This window comes from Salvelinus fontinalis, chromosome 20 (genome assembly GCF_029448725.1).
Source record: "Salvelinus fontinalis isolate EN_2023a chromosome 20, ASM2944872v1, whole genome shotgun sequence".
NCBI classification, from domain to species: Eukaryota; Metazoa; Chordata; class Actinopteri; order Salmoniformes; family Salmonidae; genus Salvelinus; species Salvelinus fontinalis.
Window position 1 is genome coordinate 29132733 of NC_074684.1, and position 13976 is coordinate 29146708.

The 13976-nt window shown below is 44.9% G+C and overlaps 1 protein-coding gene across 1 annotated transcript in view; it reads left to right on the forward strand.

Moving 5' to 3' along the window:
- Positions 1–13976, forward strand: part of enpp1 (ectonucleotide pyrophosphatase/phosphodiesterase 1) — a 63666-nt gene that overhangs the window by 6223 nt on the left and 43467 nt on the right. The window contains exons 2-3 of the mRNA XM_055873127.1: positions 12841–12916; positions 13439–13564. Of these exons, the coding sequence (XP_055729102.1) occupies positions 12841–12916; positions 13439–13564 (202 nt within the window). The remainder of the gene's footprint in view (positions 1–12840; positions 12917–13438; positions 13565–13976) is intronic.

A 13976-nucleotide genomic window follows, 5' to 3' on the forward strand; every position in this document is an offset into this window, starting at 1 on the left:
ATTTTACAAAGTACAGTGTGTACTTACACTGGACCTCGGTACTTTAGCCTTGGCTTTCCCAGGACACCAGCCAGGTTTCTCAAACACCACACACACTATTGCGCACGTACACACACTCTTGCAAACATAAACACATGTACACACACACACATACATACTTGCACAATATTTCATTCTAATATGGCTTTTCCAGTAAGTTCATGAGGACTTACGACATCACACATGTACAGCATATGATTCATGAAACACAGTCCTCAGAGTTTCAAAGCACTTCAAGATTAGGACCTGAGTCTTCTTTACGTCAAGCTCTTTACTACAGGTTCTTGGTTTTAACCCACAATGAGAACACGCCATACTGATTAGAGCCCAGTTCTAATCCTGACAGGTCCTGCTAGCCTCTTTTGAGACTCTTGACTCCTCAAGCCTTGATTATTAAACTGCTGTATATCCCTCCCTTTTAACATGGCTGACTCAGTTGAAACTTTAAACCACTGAGATCCACAGTCTTTGAACCGCCCACTAATTACAAACATGTGGCCAGCCGTGCACCCTTCCATGGCCAGAGGAGCCAGGCAGAGCAGACCACCAGGCAGCCAGGAGGAGGGGAGTTGTCTTACGACCAGCATTTACTTCTCAGTAAGGACCAGTAAGGGCCAACACCCAGATGTGGAGAATTACTGACTTTTTATTTGTACCCAGAAGAGAGTTATACATTTGAATGGGAACGATTAAAGTGTCATACGACACATTTTCAAGAAGATTCATTTGGGTATGGTCTAGAGGTCGACCGATTAATCGGAATGGCCGATTTAATTAGGGCCGATTTTCAAGTTTTCATAACAATCGGAAATCGGTATTTTTGGACACTTATTTATTTATTTTTATATAGATTTTTTTAGACCTTTATTTAACTAGGCAAGTCAGTTAAGAACAAATTCTTATTTACAATGGCGGCCTACCCCGGCCAAACCCGGACGACGCTGGGCCAATTGTGCGCCGCCCTATGGGACTCCCAATCACGTCCGGATGTGATACAGCCTGGATTCGAACCAGGGACTGTAGTAATGCCTCTTGCCCTGAGATGCAGTGCCTTAGACCGTTATAATAAGTATTTATTGAAAAAACACATTTCCAAGTCATAAATCAATCAATTAAATATTGTAGCTCCCATAACACCAAATAATAACTGAACCCTTCAAAACGGATTCCAATCGTTGTCTGGTTGGTGTGAATTTGCGAGATCACTGCTGAGCTCTTTCAGATGTTCCACTACAATAGTCAAGTTATCCTCACCCAGGGTATGAATGTACAGCAATGGTCACCTATAATTTTGGATAAGGCTAAATCAATTACGGGCATGGTTGACCACCCCGTTTCCCGGCACTCATCCTTCTGGAGTGTCTTCATGTTCTTCTTCAGATAGTGTTTCAGTTCGTCCTCCCGAATGGCACATGTTCAATGTCCTTTACAGTCCGTTATGTATTTATTGTCCATTTTCCTACCAGTACACCAGCAGCATGAAAGAAGTTGATAGGATCTCTCTCCATGCTCACTCCACGTGGACTCATGTCGCACAACCTGAGAGGACAAGGCAGTTGATGGCTTTGACTGTGTACAGGTTGCTGGCTCAGACTCAGGTCTCACGGTAGAAGTGGTGCAGGACCATACTGTACGCCATTGTTGCCATTGCTTCAGACAGTTAGGGGGGGTTGAGGTTCCGACTGTTCTTGGTCAAATTATATAACCCTTTCATGTATCTAGATACCATCTGTAGTCACCTTCGCCATAAACTCAAGAGAGGCTTGACCAGAACAACAGTTTAGTTTATGGCATTTCTGATTCAGGAAATCCAGACATTATTTACTGTATGACAAATGATTACTACTAGCAATATTCTGAATACAAATTTCTAAAACAAATGTCAAAGAGAATAAGAATACACGTGAGGAAATACATGTGCATATTTACAGAAGGGCCCCAGGGGACCGGTAATTAAAAACAACACTGCCTGTTAAATAAAAAATAAACAAATTAGGCCTCCCGAGTGGCGCAGTGGTCTAAGGCACTGCATCGCTGTGCCACTAGAGATTCCAGGTTCGAGTCCAGGCTCTGTTGCAGCTGGCCGCGACCTGGAGGCCCATGGGGCGGCGCACAATTGGCCCAGAGTCGTCTGGGTTAGGGAGGGTTTGGCCGGCAGAGATATCCTTGTCTCATTGCGCACTAGGAACTCTTGTGGCGGGCCGGGCGCAGTGCACGCTGACACGGTCGCCAGGTGTACGGTGTTTCCTCCGACACATTGGTGCGGCTGGCTTCCAGCCGATGGATGGGTATTGTCAAGAAGCAGTGCAGCTTGGTTGCGTTTTGTTTCGGAGGACACATGGCTCTCGACCTTCGCCTCTCCCGAGTCCGTACGGCACTTGCAGCGATGAGACAAGACTGTAACTACTCCCAATTGGATACCACGAAAAAGGGACGAAAAATACAAAAAAAAACAAAAAAAACAAATTAGATTGTAACTCTTGACTAGAGGTTGGCCGATTTTCAAGTTTTCATAACAATCGTTAATCGGTATTTTTGGACACCGATCATGGCCGATTACATTGCACTCCACGAGGAGACAGCGTGGCAGGCTGACTACCTGTTATGCGAGTGCAGCAAGGAGCCAAGGTAAGGTGCTAGCTAGCATTAAACGTATCTTATTAAAAAAATCAATCTTAACACAATCACTAGTTAACTACACATGGTTGATGATATTATTAGTTTATCTAGCTTGTCCTTCATTGCATATAATCGATGTGGTGCCTGTTAATTTATCATTGAATCACAGCCTACTTCGCCAAACGGGTGATTTAACAAGTGCATTCGCGAAAAAAGCACTGTCGTTGCACCAATGTGTACCTAACCATAAACATCAACGCCTTTCTTAAAATCAATACACAAGTATATATTTTTAAACCTGCATATTTAGATAAGAAATTCATGTTAGCAGGCAATATTAACTAGGGAAATGGTGTCACTTCTCTTGCGTTCTGTGCAACAGAGTCAGGGTATATACAGCATTTTGGGCCGCCTGACTCGTTGCGAACTGTGTGAAGACTATTTCTTCCTAACAAAGACAGCCAACTTCTCCAAACGGGGGATGATTTAGCAAAAGCGTGTTTGCGAAAAAAGCACAATTGTTGCACGAATGTACCTAACCATAGACATCAATGCCTTTCTTAAAATCAATACACAGAAGTATATATTTTTAAACCTGCCTATTTAGTTAAAAGAAATGCAGGTTAGCAGGCAATATTAAACTAGGGTAATTGTGTCACTTCTCTTGCGTTCATTCAACAGTTTGGGCCACCTGGCTCGTTGCGAACTAATTTGCCAGAATTGTACGTAATTATGACATAACATTGAAGGTTGTGCAATGTAACAGCAATATTTAGAATTATGGATGCAACCCGTTAGATTAAATACAGAACGGTTCCGTATTTCACTGAAAGAATAAACGTTTTGTTTTCGAGATGATAGTTTCCGGATTTTACCATATTAATGACCTATGGCTCGTATTTCTGTGTGTTATTATGTTAGAATTGAGTCTATCATTTGATATTTGATAGAGCAGTCTGACTGAGCAATGGTAGGCACCAGCAGGCTCGTAAGCATTCATTCAAACAGCACTTTACTGCGTTTGCCAGCAGCTCTTCCCAATGCTTCAAGCATTGCGCTGTTTGCGACTTCAAACCAATCAACTCCCGAGATTAGGCTGGCAATACTAAAGTACCTATTAGAACATCCAATAGTCAAAGGTATATGAAATACAAATGGTATAGAGAGAAATAGTCCTGTAATAACTACAACCTAAAACGTCTTACCTGGAAATATTGAAGACTCATGTTACAAGGAACCACCAGCTTTCATATGTTCTCATGTTCTGAGCAAGGAACTTAAATGTTAGCTTTTTTACATGGCACATATTGCACTTTTACTTTCTTCTCCAACACTTTGTTTTTGCATTATTTAAACCAAATTAAACATGTTTCATTATTTATTTGAGACTAAATTAATTTTATTGATGTATTATATTAAGTTAAAATAAGTGTTCATTGTTCATTTAGTATTGTTGTAATTGTCATTATTACACCTAAATGTAAAAATGATGCTATTAAAAAAACAAAAAGATCCCAATCGGAGATGTCCCCTGCTCCTACAGGGTCACCCTGCTTCAACGGGGTGTTTGTCCTAGAATTACTTCTAGAATTTCCCCCAATTCAGAAATAACTCTGCCACAACATAGAGTCTAACTAGGAATGTGCACAACCTGTCCCAGAACAGGGTTTTCTATGATGTTTAAAAGAAAATCAGTCTCACTCTTAATTTATTGTGTCTGTTCTGAATGGTGTATACACTCACTGACGCTCCCTGCCGGTCCGAGCAGGTCCCTTTACTGCTCCACTTTGTCAGTGTGGTTCTAACGCGACCTCGGTCTCCCCGGGAGCAATCAGCAAGCGGAGTTAGCCATCCCATCCTCATCGCCAAATTGTCAGAGAAATTCTATAGGAAGAGAGACTGCAGAAACAACAATTTTATTGTAAGATTTGCAAAAATGGAGCAGTTAACCTTGCACTTCAAAAGTGCATAGTTAAGGCCCAACGAACAGAGTTGACTAAGTCACACGACAAGCCTGTATCAGTAAAAATATTAACATAAAACAATAGACAGTTCTCTTAATTAAAAACAGCATAGTATGTATTAATATTTAATTTCCACAGAGGATCTGCAGAGAAGAATGGGAGAAACTGCCCAAATATAGGTGTGCCAAGCTTGTAGTGTCATACATAAGAAAACTTGAGGCTGTAATCGCTGCCAAACGTGCTTCAACAAAGTACTGAGTGAAGGGTCTGAATACTTATGTAAATGTGATATTTCATATTTCTATATATTGTAACGACCCTGGGTTTATAAGCGCGGATATCGACTCTGCCGCTGGAGCATGCTTTTAGGGCACAGTCGATAGCGCGCTGGACTTCAGGCTAGAAGGTTGAGGGTTCGAGACCTGCTCCCTGCCTGTTTCTGTACATTGGTGTCAGAAGTGATCGGATCTTGCATCCACGACAGTGCGTGTGCTTGGCCAGTGAGTGCGTTCCTATAAGACATAGAGTCGCAAGCTAGCGCGAGGACGCGCTTTTTGAAAGGAGGGAGTAGTGTAACGACCCTGGGTTAAAATCGACTCTGCAGCACGAGCATGCTTTTGCGGCACAGTCGATGGCGCGCTAGAAGGTCGAGGGTTCGAGGCCTGCTCCCTGCCTGTTTCATTACAATATATGTACAGTTGAAGTCGGACGTTTACATACACCTTAGCTAAATACATTTAAACTCAGTTTTTCACAATTCCTGACATTTATTCCTAGTAAAATGCCCTTTTTAGGTCAGTTAGGATCACCACTTTATTTTAAGAAATTTGTGGAGTGGTTGAAAAACGAGTTAATTACTACAACCTAAGTGTATGTAAACTTCCGACTTCAACTGTGTGTGTGTATGTATGTATGTATGTATGTATGTATGTATGTATGTATGTATGTATGTATATGTGTATATATGTATATGTGTATATATGTATATGTGTATATATGTATATATATATATATATATATATGTATATATATATATATATATATATATATGTATATATATATATATGTATGTATATATATATATATATATATAGCCATAATTAACCAATCATATATACACTGCTCAAAAAAATAAAGGGAACACTTAAACAACACAATGTAACTCCAAGTCAATCACACTTCTGTGAAATCAAACTGTCCAATTAGGAAGCAACACTGATTGACAATAAATTTCACATGCTGTTGTGCAAATGGAATAGACAAAAGGTGGAAAGTATAGGCAATTAGCAAGACACCCCCAAAAAAGGAGTGATTCTGCAGGTGGTGACCACAGACCACTTCTCAGTTCCAATGCTTCCTGGCTGATGTTTTGGTCACTTTTGAATGTTGGCGGTACTCTCACTCTAGTGGTAGCATGAGACGGAGTCTACAACCCACACAAGTGGCTCAGGTAGTGCAGTTCATCCAGGATGGCACATCAATGCGAGCTGTGGCAAAAAGGTTTGCTGTGTCTGTCAGCGTAGTGTCCAGAGCATGGAGGCACTACCAGGAGACAGGCCAGTACATCAGGAGACGTGGAGGAGGCCGTAGGAGGGCAACAACCCAGCAGCAGGAACGCTACCTCCGCCTTTGTGCAAGGAGGTGCACTGCCACAGCCCTGCAAAATGACCTCCAGCAGGCCACAAATGTGCATGTGTCTGCTCAAACGGTCAGAAACAGACTCCATGAGGGTGGTATGAGGGCCCGACGTCCACAGGTGGGGGTTGTGCTTACAGCCCAGCACCGTGCAGGACGTTTGGCATTTGCCAGAGAACACCAAGATTGGCAAATTCGCCACTGGCGCCCTGTGCTCTTCACAGATGAAAGCAGGTTCACACTGAGCACATGTGACAGACGTGACAGAGTCTGGAGACGCCGTGGAGAACATTCTGCTGCCTGCAACATCCTCCAGCATGACCGGTTTGGTGGTGGGTCAGTCATGGTGTGTGGTGGCATTTCTTTGTGGGGCCGCACAGCCCTCCATGTGCTCGCCAGAGGTAGCCTGACTGCCATTAGGTACTGAGATGAGATCCTCAGACCCCTTGTGAGACCATATACTGACACATGCACATTTGTGGCCTGCTGGAGGTCATTTTGCAGGGCTCTGGCAGTGCACCTCCTTGCACAAAGGCGGAGGTAGCGGTCCTGCTGCTGGGTTGTTGCCCTCCTACGGCCTCCTCCACGTCTCCTGATGTACTGGCCTGTCTCCTGGTAGCGCCTCCATGCTCTGGACACTACGCTGACAGACACAGCAAACCTTTTTGCCACAGCTCGCATCGATGTGCCATCCTGGATGAACTGCACTACCTGAGCCACTTGTGTGGGTTGTAGACTCCGTCTCATGCTACCACTAGAGTGAGAGCACCGCCAGCATTCAAAAGTGACCAAAACATCAGCCAGGAAGCATAGGAACTGAGAAGTGGTCTGGGGTCACCACCTGCAGAATCACTCCTTTTTTGGGGGTGTCTTGCTAATTGCCTATAATTTCCACCTTTTGTCTATTCCATTTGCACAACAGCATGTGAAATTTATTGTCAATCAGTGTTGCTTCCTAAGTGGACAGTTTGATTTCATAGAAGTGTGATTGACTTGGAGTTACATTGTGTTGTTTAAGTGTTCCCTTTATTTTTTTGAGCAGTGTATATATTTTTTTATTTTTTTTATTTTTTTATTTCACCTTTATTTAACCAGGTAGGCTAGTTGAGAACAAGTTCTCATTTGCAACTGCGACCTGGCCAAGATAAAGCATAGCAGTGTGAACAGACAACAACACAGAGTTACACATGGAGTAAACAATAGACAAGTCAATAACATGGTAGAAAAAAGAGAATCTATATACAATGTGTGCAAAAGGCATGAGGTAGGCAATAAATCGAATAATTACAATTTAGCAGATTAACACTGGAGTGATAAATCATCAGATGATCATGTGCAAGAAGAGATACTGGTGTGCAAAAGTGCAGAAAAGTAAAATAAATAAAAGCAGTATGGGGGTGAGGTAGGTAAATTGGGTGGGTAGTTTACAGATGGACTATGTACAGCTGCAGCGATCGGTTAGCTGCTCGGATAGCAGATTTTTAAAGTTGTTGAGGGAGATAAAAGTCTCCAACTTCAGAGATTTTTGCAATTCGTTCCAGTCGCAGGCAGCAGAGAACTGGAAGGAAAGGCGTCCAAATGAGGTTTTGGCTTTAGGGATGATCAGTGAGATACACCTGCTGGAGCGCGTGCTACGGGTGGGTGTAGCCATCGTGACCAGTGAACTGAGATAATGCGGCACTTTGCCTAGCATAGCCTTGTAGATGACCTGGAGCCAGTGGGTCTGACGACGAACATGTAGGAGGGCCAGCCGACTAGGGAATACAGGTCGCAGTGGTGGGTCGTATAAGGTGCTTTAGTAACAAAACGGATGGCACTGTGATAAACTGCATCCAGTTTGCTGAGTAGAGTATTGGAGGCTATTTTGTAGATGACATCGCCGAAGTCGAGGATCGGTAGGATAGTCAGTTTTACTAGGGTAAGTTTGGCGGCGTGAGTGAAGGAGGCTTTGTTCCGGAATAGAAAGCCGACTCTAGATTTGATTTTGGATTGGAGATGTTTGATATGAGTCTGGAAGGAGAGTTTGCAGTCTAGCCAGACACCTAGGTACTTATAGATGTCCACATATTCTAGGTCGGAACCGTCCAGGGTGGTGATGCTAGTCGGGCGTGCGGGTGCAGGCATCGAACGGTTGAAAAGCATGCATTTGGTTTTACTAGCGTTTAAGAGCAGTTGGAGGCCACGGAAGGAGTGTTGTATGGCATTGAAGCTCGTTTGGAGGTTAGATAGCACAGTGTCCAGGGAAGGGCCGGAAGTATACAGAATGGTGTCGTCTGCGTAGAGGTGGATCAGGGAATCGCCCGCAGCAAGAGCAACATCATTGATGTATACAGAGAAAAGAGTCGGCCCGAGAATTGAACCCTGTGGTACCCCCATAGAGACTGCCAGAGGACCGGACAACATGCCCTCCGATTTGACACACTGAACTCTGTCTGCAAAGTAGTTGGTGAACCAGGCAAGGCAGTCATTAGAAAAACCGAGGCTATTGAGTCTGCCGATAAGAATATGGTGATTGACAGAGTCGAAAGCCTTGGCCAGGTTGATGAAGACGGCTGCACAGTAATGTCTTTTATCGATGGCGGTTATGATATCGTTTAGTACCTTGAGCGTGGCTGAGGTGCACCCGTGACCGGCTCGGAAACCGGATTGCACAGCGGAGAAGGTACGGTGGGATTCGAGATGGTCAGTGATCTGTTTGTTGACTTGGCTTTCGAAGACCTTAGCTAGGCAGGGCAGGATGGATATAGGTCTGTAACAGTTTGGGTCCAGGGTGTCTCCCCCTTTGAAGAGGGGGATGACAGCGGCAGCTTTCCAATCCTTGGGGATCTCAGATGATACGAAGGAGAGGTTGAACAGGCTGGTAATAGGGGGTGCGACAATGGCAGCGGACAGTTTCAGAAATAGGGGGCCCAGATTGTCAAGCCCAGCTGATTTGTATGGGTCCAGGTTTTCCAGCTCTTTCAGAACATCTGCTATCTGGATATGGGTAAAGGAGAAGCTGGGGAGGCTTGGGCGAGTAGCAGCGGGGGGGCTGTTGGCCAAGGTTGGAGTCGCCAGGTGGAAGGCATGGCCAGCCATTGAGAAATGTTTGTTGAAGTTTTCGATTATCACGGACTTAACACGGTCACCACTGATATCTAGCCTCAGTGCAGTGGGCAGCTGGGAGGAGGTGCTCTTGTTTTCCATGGACTTTACAGTATCCCAGAACTTTTTGGAGTTAGAGCTACAGGATGCAAATTTCTTTTTGAAAAAGCTGGCCTTTGCTTTCCTGACTGACTGCGTGTAGTGGTTCCTGACTTCCCTGAACAGTTGCATATCACGGGGGCTCTTCGATGCTATTGCAGTTCGCCACAGGATGTTTTTGTGCTGGTCGAGGGCAGTCAGGTCTGGAGTGAACCAAGGGCTATATCTGTTCTTGGTTCTGCATTTTTTGAACGGAGCATGCTTGTCTAATCTGGTGAGGAAGTAACTTTTAAAGAATGACCAGGCATCCTCAACTGACGGGATGAGGTCAATATCCTTCCAGGGTACCCGGGCCAGGTCGATTAGAAAGGCCTGCTCGCAGAAGTGTTTCAGGGAGCGTTTGACAGTGATGAGGGGTGGTCGTTTGACCGTGGACCCGTGGACCCGTGGCGGATACAGGCAATGAGGCAGTGATCGCTGAGATCTTGATTGAAGACAGCAGAGGTGTATTTGGAGGGCAAGTTGGTCAGGATAATGTCTATTAGGGTGCCCATGTTTACGGATTTAGGGTTGTACCTGGTGGGTTCCTTGATGATTTGTGTGAGATTGAGGGCATCAAGCTTAGATTGTAGGACTGCCGGGGTGTTAAGCATATCCCAGTTTAGGTCACCTAACAGAACAAACTCTGAAGCTAGATGGGGAGCGATCAATTCACAGATGGTGTCCAGGGCACAGCTGGGAGCTGAGGGGGGTCGGTAGCAGGCGGCAACAGTGAGAGACTTATTTCTGGAGAGATTAATTTTTTAAATTAGAAGTTCGAACTGTTTGGGCATAGACTTGGAAAGTAAGACAGAACTTTGCAGGCTATCTCTGCAGTAGATTGCAACTCCTCCCCCTTTGGCAGTTCTATCTTGACGGAAAGTGTTATAGTTGGGTATGGAAATCTCAGAGTTTTTGGTGGCCTTCCTAAGCCAGGATTCAGACACGGCAAGGACATCAGGGTTGGCAGAGTGTGCTAAAGCGGTGAGTATGGCAAACTTGGGGAGGAGGCTTCTGATGTTGACATGCATGAGGCCAAGGCTTTTTCGATCACAGAAGTCAACAAATGAGGGTGACTGGGGACATGCAGGGCCTGGGTTTATCTCCACATCACCCGAGGAACAGAGGAGTAGTAGAATGAGGGTGCGGCTAAAGGCTATCAAAACTGGTCGCCTAGAGCGTTGGGGACAAGGAATAAAAGGAGCAGGTTTATCGGCGTGGTAGAATAGATTCTGGGCATAATGTGCAGACCAGGGTATGGTGGGGCACGGGTACAGCGGAGGCAAGCCCAGGCACTGGGTGATGATAAGAGAGGTTGTATCTCTGGACATGCTGGTCTCAATGGGTGAGGTCACCGCATGTGTGGGGGGTGGGACAAAGGAGGTATCAGAGGTACGGAGAGTGGAACTACGGGGTCCATTGCAAACCAAAACAATGATAACTAGCCTGAACAACAGTATGTAAGGCATATTGATATTAGAGAGAGACATACAATAAGGCATAAAGTGATTGCAGGTCATGATTGGGAGAGCTAGCTAAAACAGCAGGTGAAATAACAGCAGCTAGTCAGCTAACACAGCAACAGAAGGTAAAAATGGCGACGACTGGGCAGAGAGGGTCGGATTAACTACACACAGATCCTGAGTTAAGGCACAGAGCCGACAGATAAAACACAAATAAACAGAATGGAGTACCGTGAATTAATGGACAGTCAAGCAGGCATCAGCTATGTAGCCAAGTGATCATAGTGTCCAGGGGGCAGCCGTAGATGGAGTAGTGAGGCCTCCGCTAAGCTAGCACGCGTTTAAAGTTAGTAGCCCGGGGGGGTGGTCTGCTCAGACGGAGGGGGTCTGCTCAGACGGAGGCCGGTTGAGGGCACCGGTTGAGGGCAGGTCTGCAAACCAGACGTGGTCGTGTCGACAGAGAATCCAAGCCGGATAGCGATGGCGAAAGAGAGGTTGTGAATTGTAGAATTGTGTTTGCTAACTGGTGCTAGCTTCCTAGCTGCGCTAGCTGCAAGATAAGCTAGCAGTTAGCAGACCGGGGCAGGCAAGTTAGCCTTTGGGGGACGTCGCGATGGGGGGGAAGTCTGTTTTTGCCTCTTCGTGCGGTGACGTCGATAGACCAGTCGTGGAATTAGTAGGGTTCCAGGTAGCTCTAGGTAGCTAACAGGCCTAGTAGGTTAGCAGAATGGGCCTTCAGCGGGCGTCACGCCTGAGGGGCCTGTTGGAGTCCCTGGGCAGATTATGTCGGTATTCCAGTCGTAGAGGATAGGCGGGGTTCCGTGCTCCGTACCGGCAGTAAATGGGTCCGGGTCTTGTAGCCCAGGAGTGGGCTTCAGTGGTAGCACAGGAGCCCTAGCCAATTAGCTTCAGGCTAATTGGTGCCTGCTCCGGTGCCTGCTCCGGGATGGAAACGCTAGCCAGGAGTGGTCACCCGGGATTGTGGTTAGCTAGTTGCGAAGATCCAGATGAAAATGTTCAGAGTGCGGTAGGAATCCGGGGATATGGAGAGAAATAGGTCCGTTATGCTCTGGTTTTAGTCACGTTGTTCGAACTAGCGAGAGCTTTCCGAGCTAAAGGTTAGCTGATGACCGCTAGCAATGGTTTGCTAACTGATAGCTGGTAGGCAGTTAGCTGGCTATCTTCAGTAGATGGATTCCAGATCAGAAGTAAATAGAAATACTTTAGAAAAAAGCAGATCCACGCCACATTGGGTGAGGCGGGTTGCAGGAGAATATTTAGAAGTTGAGGTTTAAGAAAGTATTTTTAAAAGATATGCGAAGAAAAAGATGTAAAAAGATATATACAAGGGACACGACAGGACAAAGACGTCTACACTGCTACGCCGTCTTGGAAGATAGATGGATATATATACACACACAATTTAGCAAGAAATTATAACCGGTTTTTGCTTTGTCATCATGGGGTATTGTGTGTAGATTGATGGGGGGAAAAACAATTTAATCCATTTTAGAAAAGGTTGTAATGTAACAAAATATGGAAAAGGTCAAAGGGTCTGAATACTTTCCGAATACACTGTAGGTACTGGAACCGTGCTGGAAAGAATGTGAAAATAAAATATCCAAGCCAGCACTGTATGGTTTGAGTCGGCAGAATACTGTGAAAATGGTAATAGTGGACTATACAAGATGCTAAATGTATCTCTTTTCCTTTCTAGATGTTTTACTTGTAGGGATCTTTTCCTGCCACTGCTTCTGCGTTTCTTCCTCTGAGTTGTAGGCCCGGGTTACTGTGAAGCACTTTGTGATAACTGCTGATATAAAAGGACTTTAGAAATAAATATGATTGATTTGCCTCCTACACAAGGGGAATTTTCTCATCTTTTTATCTCGTCTCAGGTACTGTTGCTCTGCTTGCTGATGATCACTGTCATCGTGGTCGTATTTGCCTTGAAGCAGCGCTGCGACGTTAAAGGTACGGTTTAGTTAACAACGAGCCTTCTCTGTCTACGGCCCTTTTAGCCCTTGTGCTTGGCAGCTGTGCAAAACTGACCATTTGTAAACACAGAAACAAAACCCGCCATTGTCTTAATGAGCTCGCCCACTGAATAGACGCTTTTCAGTAAAAATAGAAATCCTGTTCTAGTCTAATTCAATGCATTGAATGTCCAGTTTAAATGGTTCAATATTCTCTTTTGAGAAAAGGGGAAAAAACAGCTAAGGGTTAGCATTAACATCCATGTTAATCACAGCATTCAATGTGTTTTCAGCCATAATTAACCAATCATATGTACTTTTTCCTGCTTTTTGTAATCTGTCAAATGTTCCCAATTATTCTGAGGAATGTAAATAACATTCTGAGTAACGTATTTGACATTCTGAGTAATATAAATGTAATTCTGTGTAACAAGTCGCATTCTGAATAACAAATTACATTCTGATTAGCGTAGTTGACATCCTGAGTAACACAATGACATATTTTCCTCATCCCCTGTAGTGACGAGCTGTAAAAACAGGTGTGTGACGGGCAGCAGGGACAAGTCTGCATCGTGCCACTGTGACCTGTCCTGTGAGAAAGAGGGAAACTGCTGTCTGGATTACACTGAGGTGTGCGTGGAGCCTGGTAAGTCCCTAGACTACCTCAAGTGTTACTGCAACACTATACTACCAGAGGTATGTAGAGCAGGAGAGAACGGGTCAGGTTACCCACCAGCTACCCACCATCTATCAGCCTTGTTTACACACAGTACACCATAATGACAAAGGAAAAAACAGAAATATTGCATTCAACATAAGTATTCAGACACTTTGCTCAGTACTTTGTTGAAGCACCTTTGGCAGCAACTACAGCCTTGAGTCTTCTTCTATATGACGCTACAAGCTCGACACACCAGTATTTGGGGAGTTTATCCCATTCTTCTCTGCTGATCCTCTCAAGCTCTGTCAGGTTGGATGGGGAGTGTCACTACACAGCTATTTTGGGGTCTCTCCAGAGATGCTCGATCGGGTTCAAGCCTGGGCTCTGGCTTGGACAC